At 35.7% G+C, this 13,043-nt stretch overlaps 1 protein-coding gene across 1 annotated transcript in view; it reads left to right on the forward strand.

Moving 5' to 3' along the window:
• The window catches only part of ERCC6L2 (ERCC excision repair 6 like 2), a 150,917-nt gene that overhangs the window by 110,466 nt on the left and 27,408 nt on the right, over positions 1 to 13,043 (forward strand). The window contains exons 15-17 of the mRNA XM_068973896.1: positions 2,020 to 2,100; positions 3,488 to 4,640; positions 9,916 to 10,070. Coding sequence (XP_068829997.1) covers positions 2,020 to 2,100; positions 3,488 to 4,640; positions 9,916 to 10,070 — 1,389 coding nt within the window. The remainder of the gene's footprint in view (positions 1 to 2,019; positions 2,101 to 3,487; positions 4,641 to 9,915; positions 10,071 to 13,043) is intronic.

Consider the following 13,043-nt stretch of genomic DNA (forward strand, 5'->3'; position numbering starts at 1 on the left):
TTTGAACTGTGGTGTTGGAGAAGACTCTTGAAAGTCCCTTGGACTGCAAGGAGATCCAACCAGTCCATCCTAAAGGTGATCAGTCCTGGGTGTTCATTGGAAGGGCTGATGTTGAAGCTGAAACTCCAATACTTTGGCCACCTCATGCGAAGAGTTGACTCTTTGGAAAAGACCCTAATACTGGGAGGGATTGGGGGCAGGAGGAGAAAGGGATGACAGAGGATGAGATGGCTGGATGGCATCACTGACTTGATGGACATGAGTTAACTCCGGAAGTTGGTGATGGACAGGGAGGCCTGGTGTGCTGTGATTCATGGGGTCACAAGGAGTTGGACACGGCTGAGCGGCTGAACTGAACTGACCCAGGGTATTTATGGGCTTCCCATGTGGCCCTGGTGCTGAAAATCTGCCTCTCATTTCAAGAGACACCAAGAGATGCTGTTTCGATCCCTCGGTCAGGAAGATCCCTTGGAGGAGGGCATGTTAGTCCACTCCAGTATTCTTGCCTGCAGAAGCTCTTAGACAGAGAAGCCTGGTGGGCTACTGCCCATAGGGTCCCAAAGAGTCAGAGATAACTGAAGTGCCTTAACATGCATGTACACCAGGGTGTTTGGACTAAGCAGCAGAAGACTGGAGTTGCCATATACCTGTCACTGAGGGGTTCTGACAGCTTGAAGAATTCTGGTGCTGTCAGTTACACCTATCATATTTGACTTCTGTTGAAGAGAAAAAAAGGAGTACTAGGAAGGAGGCTCCTCACTCCCTTAACGTGACAGCCTCTGGGCTTTGGTAGAAAAGATCTTATTCAAGAACTCTATCATTCTTTCAAATTCATTAGGAGAGGTTCTCACTTGTTGCCTTGGGTACCAGGTAACCAGAACCATATCTTTGGTAAATTATGAACACTGGTGTATTCATAAATTTGATATTTGTAACTCTGGTAATGATAATGTTATTTCCCCTTGTCTATCAAGAGATAGACTTGAAAAGAGAAATTAATGTATTTCCTTTTGAAGAAGAATTTAGTATTCTGGAATCTAGGCCATTAAATATCTCTGCTGAATGATATACCAAAAGCTGTAAAAGCATACTTTTCCTAAAAGATGTAGCTAGCCTCTTAGAATATTAAGATTTTTTTCAGTTTTATATAAGGTGGATTTTTTCATTTTCATATCTGCTTCACTGAAGAAATCAATAAACATTTTAATGAATATGAAATATAAGCACACTAGCAACATAAGCTAAAATATCAAGTTCCCAATACCCAGTATTTTCTATGACAATGTATCTTTAGAGTTACTGCAATGTTATATAATATTTATATAAATATTATATTACATACCAAGTTATATAGTTATCATATAGACATGGTTATTATAGGCTATCACTACTGGGTAAATTTTTAATATTTTTTTCACCTTCCCTCCCTACTAGGGCTTTTAGTGGAGTTTGCTGAAAAATGATATTAATTTTCTATCTGAAAAAGTAAGCTTATGATAAGAATGAGTTTTTTATGGGCCCAGCAGATTTCCACAGTGCCTGTATACTATCTAAGAATTATAAGCATTTTAAAATATATATATATATATATGAATTCCTGAATTAGCAAATTGAAAAATAGCATTAGAGAGTTAAAGCAAGCTGTACTCAGTTTACTTACTTATTTGTTTTTTTGCCACCCCATGTGGTTTGAGGGATCTTAGTTTCCCAGATAGGGATTGAACCCAGGCCCACAGCAGTGAAATTGCAGAGAGAGTCTTAACCACTGAGAAAGTGAAAGTTGCTCAGTCATGTCAGACTCTTTGCTAACCAATGGACTGTAGCCCGCCAGGCTCCTCTGTCGGTGGAATTCTTCAGGCAAGAATACTGGAGTGGTTAGCCGTTCCCTTCTCCACTAAACTGCCAGGGAATTCCTTGTGTTCAGTTTTCCTAACTCTTAAGTTTTATCATGCCATTGCTGTAGTTTATCTGGTTGTTTCTACTTTATATATTTTAAACAGTGATTTGCATTTTTTGTAGAGAGAAGGCAAGGTGGAAGCTGGGATCATGACAGCTACAACGTGGTTGAACGAGGAAACTCCAGTACACAAACTAGAAACAGTAAGCAATTTTTTAATCTAGAGCTCCTGGGACACATGTACATAATGATTTTAACTTTCTTTTCTTTTTCCTTCATTTTTCAATGTGTAAAGAAAATGGATTTTTTAAAAAGTCAGGGACACAAAGTTAGAGGACTGTCAGTAAAGTTAATAATTTAGGCTAATATTTCATATCATTAAAAAAATTCAGGAGCAATCTTCAGGTGTTTACATCCAAACTGGAATTTTAACTATACCAAACTACAAATTCAGAAATAAATGCACTGTGTAGGTAACCAGTCTAACATAAGCAACAAATTAAATGGAAAAATCACAATCAGTATATATTTAATATTATTAAATCCAGACATCAAACTCATTCTCTGACTCAAGCAGATATTTAAGTCCTTTGTCTTGTGACAGTTTTAGTAGTTTGTCATCTCACATTCTACAGAAATTTATGTTGTCATCATAAAGCCTTTTTAAAAGTAAAGAATATGTATAAAATTTTAATTGCTGTTGCTATTTTTGCCTTTTTTCTTTTAAGAACTTAACTCTAAATTTATAGTAGCCCAAAGATATAGTGGGCTAAATGATAACTAGCTGTTATGATATAATATCTGTATGATACAGCAGTGTATTATGTAACTATGATAACTATAGGCAGTGTTAGCTGTTAATTTGTAACACTCCTGTAAATTTATATCACCCATTATGTGGTGATTTTTTTTTTAATTTATAGAAATACATGAATATCAAATGTTGGCAGAAATATTACCAGATTATCGGATAATACTTTCCCCAAATCTTTCACTAATAAAACCTCAGTTTACAGAAACTGAAGAATATATTTAGCTCTAATTGATGTGAAAAAAAAATAAATATTAGGCTTAAATTTGTAATAAATTTTACTTCAGAATAGCTTCAATATTTTATTTATTTATGGTGGTCAAGATCCTGTCCAATCTTATTTTTAATGAACTAGAAATATTTTCTAGTTGGGAATTCTTTAACTCCTGCACATTTGTTTTGTTTTTAAAGCATGGTTGAAAGTATCAGCTGGACTGTAGTAAGCAACAGGTTATGTGCTTTTCACTTTAAGGCCAGATTCAATCTCTGCATCTTAGAAGCTAACAGTTCTGCTCTGTGTTTTCCTTGTGAATAATTTGACCACTTTATATTCTAGTTTTAACTTTTATTTATTCGGAAAGTTATTCAACTTGAAAAGAGTATACCAGACTGTAATATTAAATCCTTTATATTTGTTTACCACGTTTTACTTTTAGAAAAAACCAAGTGATATACTTGTATATAAATTATCTGCCCAAATTTAATTCCCTTGCAGTGTAATAGATTTGCTGTGATTATTCTGACGTTTTCTAATGTTTCTGTCATTGCCTCTTCTACAGGCAAGGGAGCCTGACGGTCCGGAACACAGAGGTCCAGAACAGCTGGCGGAAGCAGCATGTGATCTCTGCGGTGATTTCAGTGAAGATGAAGCAGTGAGCAACTCAGTAACAAAGACTGCTAAGAACAAAGCATCTGACTCAAGGAAAGCTTCCGTTTCTCCTGGGCAGCTTAGCCTACTCCAGTGTGGTTTTTCTGAATTATTTGAGACAAAATGTGAAACAGTTGAGGATGGTGATGAAAATATTGCCTCTGACAGTGAAAGTTCTGATGAACAGCCCACATGCTTTTCCACAGAAGCCAAAAATGCAGGTTGTCAGAAGAGCCAAGACTCTCTTGGTACTTTGAAACATCAGAAATTAGCTAATGTCCTAAATCCAAATGGAAAATGTGTTTTAGATAAAAGTGAGAAAATTTTAGAAGAGAATATTCCTTCTGAATCTGATGATGAGAAGAACTTTAAAAACACAGTTGACCACCATTGCATTTTACAGAATGCCACCGAATCAGAAGATAGTGATATCATCTTTCCCACACAGTATACAACTCAGAGATTCCTTAAGAAGAATATAAGGTTTAAGCCACCTGTGGATGGATCTGAAGATTCTGAATCAGAAAATCCTGTAAATATAAAAAATAATGGTGATGATACAAAGACCAATGTCAGAGGAAATGGGCTAATTTCAAAACAATTAAATCTTGAGATTGAGACCCTAAAATCTAATACAAAAAGAAAAGGTAGTAGTGATATTAGTGATGAATCTGATGACATTGAAGTTTTCTGCAAGTCAAGAGTAAGAAAGCAAAGAGCTACTAGTTCTCTGAGATTTAAGAGAAAAAAGGAAAATAAAAGGGAACTTTACACTTTTCCAAAAACAATGAAGAAAGCAAACCAACGGTGTGCAACAGATGAAGATGGTAACTCTCAGACTATTGATGATTTTTCATCCTCAGATGATAATTTATCTGTTGGCCACATCAGTTTCTCTAAACAAAACCACAGACCAAAAACTATAAAAGATAAAATCAGTGTCTCTTCAAAATTAACTAACCGTAAAAGAAACAGCACTTTCATACCAAGAAAACCAATGAAATTTTCAAATGAGAGCATTGTCAATCAAAATCAGATATGTGAATCAATGGATAAATTTTTAGGTAACTGCAAATCCATTCTGAAAACTTTTCTTTACATATTTGTTGTATGCAATCAAATAGCTCTTAAGAGATGCTTGAATTAGTTTGAATTAACTCTGCAATCGAGATGCTATATTGAGATACAAATGAGGAAGTGGGTAGTGGCAGGATAAAGGGAAGACCTAGATCAGGATAGAGAAGTTTGTCATGTATATCAGAACCCCTTCTATGTAGCCCATCTGAATCACTATAAACTAATTATTTTAACTTTTTTGCATTTTTATGGTTTTATCAAATGTGTATACATTTGATACAATGTATAACCCATAACATTATAGTTTAGTCTCATTAAAAAAATTTTTATATAGTTTATAAGATTCTTCCTCCATCCCTTTCATTTCTTTACAGTTTATATGATTTTTTTCTTTTTTTTCCCCCCTTCTTTATATGATTTCTTTGTTGAAGAAAGCATGCCAGTTATTTTCTGCAGTTTGTCTTTTGCTGATTGTGTGCTGTTGGTGCAGGTGAACATATTCCTCAAACCTCTGTATTTCCTGAAAAAGAGCAGTTGGCTTCTGACACTGTATCAAATTCAGGTTCAGTCCCTTTGGCAAGACAAAAGTTCAGTTCAGTTCAGTCGCTCAGTCACATCCAACTCTTTGCGACCCCATGAACCGCAGCACGCCAGGCCTCCACCAACTCCCGGAGTCCACCCAAACCCACGTCCATTGAGTCGGTGATGCCATCCAACCATCTCATCCTGTCGTCCCCTTCTCCTCCTGTCCTCAATCTTTCCCAGCATCAGAGTCTTTTCAAATGAGTCAGCTCTTTGCATCAGGTGGCCAAAGTATTGGAGTTTCAGCTTCAACATCAGTTCCTCCAATGAACACCCAGGACTGATCTCCTTTAGGATGGACTGGTTGGATCTCCTTGTAGTCCAAGGGACTCTCAAGGGTCTTCTCCAACACCACAGTTCAAAAGCATCAATTCTTCTGTGCTCAGCTTTCTTTATAGTCCAACTCTCACATCCATACATGACCACTGGAAAAACCATATTCTTGACTAGACAGACCTTTGTTGGCAAAGTAATGTCTCTGCTTTTGAATATGCTATCGATGCTGGTCATAACTTTTCTTCCAAGGAATAAGCGTCTTTTAATTTCATGGCTGCAGTCACCATCTGCAGTGATTTTGGAGCCCCCAAAAATAAAGTCTGACACTGTTTCCACTGTTTCCCCATCTATTTCCCATGAAGTGATGGGACCGGATGCCATTTCTGAATGTTAGTGTTTGACAAAATGTTTGCTGGTTTGTCTCTTTATGATCTTAGCAGCCATTTATTCACTCAGAGTAGCACAGTGATGGTTTCTACTTCTCATTTCTTCTTCATTTGTTAGAATGCTTTTGTGAGGCAGTACTTCCCCCTCATCTACTATTACTTACCCAGTGGTATAGTTCATGTAGATAAGGTAGGAAAAATAATTTCTTTACCAACTTTTAGTCATCCTTCAATTTCTTTTCTTAAAATCATTGTGAATTGATTGATTCAAGCACATTTAATGAGTCTAAATTCATTTTAATTAGTACCATTATTGAGGCTCAGTATTCCCATCTTTGGACATGGGAGCCTTTAAACATGAGCATTTTGAGTCCTTAGATCTTCGACGTGATGCTAGTCTTCTTTGAAAGCGATCTAGTATTACACAATACTCCAGGGTCATCTCATGCATTTTCTGCCTCAGACCTAAAATCAGTCATTTCTCTAAGAAGTCTGGGTTTCTTCTAGTGACAAAGTGTGTTTCAAGACCACAATCTGGTGCTAGAAATGATCATTGCTACTACTTGCTTAGTTATTATTTCTGGATCTTTTCAGTGGATAAATTTTATTATAAATTGTGTGTGTGTGTGTATATATATATATGTATATGTGAGTTTACATATGTGTGAAGTATGTATTTTTATATATGAGATAAATACTTGATGAGTTCATTTTCATGCTTCCATATTTATTCTTTATTTGGGGGGTATAGAGAAGGAAAAGGCTACCCACTCCAATATTCTTGGGCTTCCCTGGTGGCTTAGATGGTAGAGAATCTCCCTGCAATGTGGAAGACCTGGGTTTGATCCCTGGGTTGGGAAGATCCCCTGGAGGAGGGCATGGCAACTCACTCCAATATTCTTGCCTGGAGAATCCCCATGGACAGAGAGGAGCCTGGTGGGCTACATGAGGTCACAAATAGTTGGACACAACTGAGTGACTAAGTACACCTAGAGCTTTTACTTAATCTCTTCTCTATCATATTTACATACTTTTTCTTCGCTACTGATAATCCTGGTTCTTAAGCATACAGGGAATGATTTAATTATAATATCCCATAATTACTCATTTTGTATCCATATTACACAAAAGTCAAATAATAAAAATATCAATACTATTGTAGTGTGATTCCTGGAACCATTAATGTTTGGGGCAGACTATCCATATGCTCTCCCATTTCTCCCTGATTTTAAAATGGATATGTTATGTGTTCATTGTCAGAATACACTGTATTATACTCTCTCCTCTTAGACTTCTATTCTTGGTTTGCAGGTAACTGTAAATTTAATGCTTCTCATTAGTCTTCATGTCAGTGTCTCTCTAGTCATTTTGATTGTCTAAAGCTTATATTCTAATAGATGTCTTATTTCTAGTAGATCCCATAAAGTACTCATGAGAGTACTATTCTCTGAGATTCTTGTTAATAACAGTTTGTGCCCTTTGTAGTTAAAAGTCTGATTTTTATTGCTGATCCCTATGTTTTACCATTTTCTTGAAGCCTTTTACCTAATTTTGAAATTAGTTACAATTTTGTTTTGTAAGCTTGTCTTTCTGGCATTTAGGGGTGTTATTCTGCTGCTTATTCTCTTTTCCATTATAATTTTTATGAGATTTGACCCTTTGCTCATTTTTATACAGATTCTTTCCCCTGAATTTTTTAAAATGAGGCAGAATTTAGGAAATCTTTTCTAATTTCACAGAGATTCATATTTGTAATTTTTGCATAGTGTTCAAAACAGTATTGGGATTTCTTGTTTCTAACCATTTCTCCTGCTTTGCTCTCGACCATCTCTTTTCCTCATTCCTGTTCTTCCTATTCTGTTCACTTTTACTTCACCCCAGCAGTTTTCCTTCTTATTTAACCCTGGCCTGGGAGCCCTAGGGGGTCAGTTTGGGGAGTTGCTTAGGGCTAGCCTGCCCTAGCCCCTTAGGCAAGCCCCATGTACTCTGTACTCAGCTGTAGAGAATGGAACATTTCCCCAAATATAGCTGCTGATCTCCAGGTAGCCTATTGTGCTAGAATCTCCTGTTCTCAAATCCATCAGATGCCACCCTGCCCCTTCCTTTTTCCTTCACACAAGCCCTGATGCCTACAGAGTGTGTAGCTACAGTGAACTGAACCTAGCTTCTTGTAGTTTAGAGCTAGTAGGAATATCTTGTCATCTAATTTTGTTGGAAGTGTTGTCCTTGGCTTTTGGTTTTGCAGTCTAGTTGCTCTCATGTTTTAGAAAGCTGGAAAAACTGCTTCCCTTTACCATCATCTGCTGACAGTCAGATTAGTGATTTTTGAGTTAGCATTGCTTTCAGAAGTGTCTTGATTTATTCCCCCCCAAAAAAATCACCAGAAAGAATCTGATATTTTGATATAGAAACCTTAATAATTGTGTTTGACAAAACAAGCTTGCTTTTGTGGTTTTTAGTAGTCTTCATTTAAAAGTTCATTATGATACATACATATTTTGCCCTGCTATGGAAAAGTAGAGCCTTCTTATGTAATTTTTCATAAACTGAAATGGCGTAAAGCAAAGAAGCTTTACCTTAGGATAAATCTTGTTAATGGCTGCACAAGGTAAATCCAGGTAAAGCACAGATACTCACCAACACAATTCAAAGTTCTGATGGCTTAATGCTAAGATACTGAGTGTTGTTCCTGGTAAAGGAGCTTCGCAGTGCCATGCTTGCTGCCGAAGAGTATGCTGCCTCTTTAAGGTCTGACTACAAACAAACACTTGTGCTTTTTGCCCTTTTTCATAAAAGTGAAAATCCTCTTTGGATTTCTTTCTGTTAGAGTGAAAACAGGTACTAATGTAAGTCAGAAAAGCTAAGTGGTAAAAAGGAAACATTCAAGAAGTAGGGGATACCAACACTGGACTGTCCTTTGGTTTGTGTGCAACAATTAGATTTTAGGTTTGAAGAATTATTGCATGAACTTCTGTTTTAAAGAGCAGCCAAGCTGGGTCTTTTTTTCTTTCTTACTATATAAAAGATGTAATAGTTTGTGTGGAACCTATTTTGAATGTATGAAATATGTCATTAAAATTAAGAATGCTATCTGAGTCAATTTTTTAGCAGAAGAATTCTTTGGATGGTTTTAAACTGTTGCTATATACCCCCTAACTGATATTTCAGAATTTAAGGAGAAAATTATCTTGGTTGCTCTTTTAGTCATTTAACAACATCTTGTTTTCTCATGATTGGCAATTCTGACTGAGAGAGTTTCAGGGCTGAAAAAGCACAAGTGTTGAAGGACATAATTGAGCTTCACTGTCAGAGGTGTTTGAGGGAGCTTTTATAGACTTCAATTCTAGCCTTCTCTTTTAATGACCACAATTTAAAAGTAAATTATAGGTGCCTAGAAGCAAAGCGATAAAAAAAAAAAAAGTAGCCATTTTTAAACTTCTTTTAGATAAAAGCTGTAAGTTAATTTTTTTCATTTCCTAAAAACCTCCAAATCTTGACAATCTCTGGGCATATGTACAAAAAAAGACAATTTACAAACAATAAAACTGAACAAAGCTGACCAAACAAAACTCCCTGGTCATAAACCCCATGCTCCTACTTCATAACTGTAATCAAGTATGTGTTTAAAGGAACAAATGAGGTTAGCACTGCTTTTAAATTAGTAAACATTCTTTTTACATCAACAGAGATGACGAATTCATAGAAACAACCTTCTACAATGACTTTCCTCATTTCACGCTTAAATCTAAGAATTGTTACCTGATATCAGAAATTCTTATATGAGAGGGAAAAGTCATTTCTGAGTTAATCTAAGAGTTTAAAAATATATTTGAACTCTTTTCAATTTTTTAAAAAGAATATTGAGATATTGACATATAAATTCAGTGTTTTTCTTGAGGATTAAAAATAAAATAAGCATAACCTATTTTAAATGTGTTGCTGATAATTTTTAAAGTATATCTTGAACTCTATTGTTTCATCATAAGACATCAGTTAATAAACATCAATTTCTTCTTAGATGGTGTTCAGGAAGTGGCTTACATTCACTCAAACCAGAATGTGATAGGATCAAGCAAAGCTGAAAATCACATGAGCCGATGGGCAGCACGTGATGTATTTGAACTGAAGCAGTTTTCTCAGCTTCCTGCTAACATAGCTGTTTGCACTTCTAAGGTAAGAAGATAATATACCTCTAGTTTTTATATCATTTTCACAGAAGTTCCTCAGTAGGATCTTCTCTAAGTACCCCCTCAAAAGTACCAACAGGATTATAAATGACTTACAAATAAGTGTAAAAAGCAAAATACTATTTGGGGCATTGTATTCACAAAATGTTTTATATTAAAAGACAAATCTGTATCTAAATACCTAATAGTGTTGAGTTGTTTAATAGTTTCTTTAGTGAATGTTTGCCAAAAATGAGGACTGAGGGAATCATTTTAATCATAACCAAAACTATTCCTGCTCATACGGAAAAAGGAAAGTGTATCATTAGATTTCTTCTATAATTTTTCATCTAAAATGAAGACACATAAAAAAACTACATATAGAATTTGTATTTTTAACAAAAGGATTTTTAAAATTTATTTTTTATTGAGGGATAATTGCTTTATAGAATTTTGCTGTTTTCTGTCAAATCGCAACATGAATCAGCCATCAGTTCAGTTCAGTTCAGTTCAGTTGCTCAGTCATGTCAGCCATAGGCAGGATACGGTCCATGGAGTCGCAAAGAGTCGGACACAACTGAAATGACTGACCACATTGTCTTGTAATATCTTAGAGTTATTGTAATATTGGGCTTTGAAAGGCTGTGCTTTTAGCATTTTTTGATGTAATCCGAAGGCCTAGTTCCAAAATGCAAATCATATAAAAGCAGTTTCATGACCCAAGTATGCTACTTTTTTATATTCTCACTTTACCTAGGAGTATACCATATCTCAAGCAGTACTGTAAATAGCATTTCTACAGTTGTACTACTTTGTAGAAGCTATATGAAAAAGGCAGAAATGTGCTGGGTTTGCCAGAAATATGCTATATTAAAATGAGGAGCATATCAGAATCTTTTAAACAGACAGCTAATTTTTTATTAGTTTTTTGTTTTCTTTTAAACCATGCCTTTTATTAAAACCATGCTCTTTTCCAAACAGACTTTAATGTGAAAGGTCAGAAAACTTGGCAAATTCTGTAGTACATGTTAATACAGTGATTTAACTGGATATTGGTCACTAGCTTATTTAAATATTTCTCAGGGAAGAAGTTTATAGCCATATAATACCTCCCAAAATGGACCAAGAAGCAGTAAAAAGTCCCTTTGGAACCTTCATAAGGAAAGTTGTAAAATCAAACAGGATAGAAATATATTTTGTTGTTGTTTAGTTGTTAAGTCATGTCCGACCTTTTTGCGACCCCATGGACTTGTAGCCTGCCAGGCTCCTCTCTCCATGGGATTTTCCAGTCAAATATATTGGAGTTGGTTGCTATTTTCTTCTCCAGGGGATCTTCCCAACCCAGGGACTGAACCCATGTCTCCTGCATTGCAGGTAGATTCTTTACCACTGAGCCACCAGGAAACCACTGATGGAAATATAGTTTGCTTTTATATTGGGAACGGTGGGAAGGGAGTTTCATCTTTACATTAGCAATACAAATAGTTTTCAACCTTTTTTAGCCTCAACATTCTTGAGATGGACAATATAATCTCATCAGAAACCTTGTTTTTTCACAGTGATGTTCAGAGTGAGGGGCATTTCTTGCCAGGAGAAACAAATTGGAATAGCCTGCCCCTGGAGTTTCTGATTTGCCTTTTGAGGCCATATATCTCCCTCATCACACATAGACCAATTTAGCAGAACTTTTTCAAGGAATATGAAGGAAATCTAGTGTTTAATGACTGATTCATGGTGGGTATAAAAAATATGCAGGGAAGTTTTAAAGCCATTAAGCTGGAAGGCCAATCCCACACCACCAGTGCTAGCAGGGCAAGGACAGTCTATATAAGCATACTCATTTCATCAGCTGACTTCTGTAAATCAATATTTGATACAATAAAATTCTGACAGTAAGATTTAATCCCTCAGATTTGACCTATATCATTTAATACATCAAGTTAATAGTATCATTGTACTTCAGCATCTTGAAAGCTGTATTGTATTATTTATGTACAACAACCACTTGAGGACAGTATTATAAACTTACCATCAAAAAAGAAAGATCTTGGGTATATACTACTATATATAAAATAGATAACTAATTAGGACCTAGTGTATAGCACAGGGAACTTCTCTCAGTACTCCGTAATGACTTATATGGGATAAGAATCTAAAAAAGAAGGGATATGTGTATATGTATAATTGATGAATCAGCAGTGAATTTTGCTGTACATCTGAAAGTAACACAGCATTATGAATCAACTATACTCCAGTAAAAAATTTAAATAAATGAATAGATAGATTCATAAAAAGAAAGGTCTTGGTATATGAAAATCCATTTTCAAAATAGATAATGATCATACATACTTAGGATGTTCTAAGTTTTTCACCACTGTTGAAAACTAAACCTATTGTATTTTTTACATGAAACCCAGCCCCTGGACGTACCTCATGCTTTTCTCCTTTTAGTTTATTTAGAAGTAAATAAAAGAATTCATATAATGAGACATCTACAATTTGTTGAGCTCTGCAATCTTCTCAAGGCAGAGGAATTTTGATGGTTATAACTGGTCTATGAGGTGGAATGTATTCAGATGTCTGTCTGAATTATAATTCTACCTGATACATACTTCCTTTGTGACCATGAAAAAGTTAGTTACCTTCTCTGCCTCAATTTTCTTGTGCTTAAAATACAAGTAATTATACTTCTTACTTCAAAAGGTTCTTGTGAAGACTAAATGAGGTAATGCCTATAAAATGCTCTGAACGGTATCTGACACAAAGTAAGCAGTTAATGAATAGTAAATATTGTCATTGCAACCAGTGGATAAGACTGATGTCAGGTCTTTAACTTCCCTAGAAGGTGAAAATCAACAAGGACAAATAATCTGTAAACAGTCTTGCGTGCCCTGCATGCCCAGTCGCTTTAGTCATATCTGACTCTTTGCAGCCTCATGGACTGTGGCCTGCCAGCCTCCTCTGTGCATGGGATTCTCCA

This window comes from Capricornis sumatraensis, chromosome 6 (assembly GCF_032405125.1).
Source record: "Capricornis sumatraensis isolate serow.1 chromosome 6, serow.2, whole genome shotgun sequence".
NCBI lineage: Eukaryota > Metazoa > Chordata > Mammalia > Artiodactyla > Bovidae > Capricornis > Capricornis sumatraensis.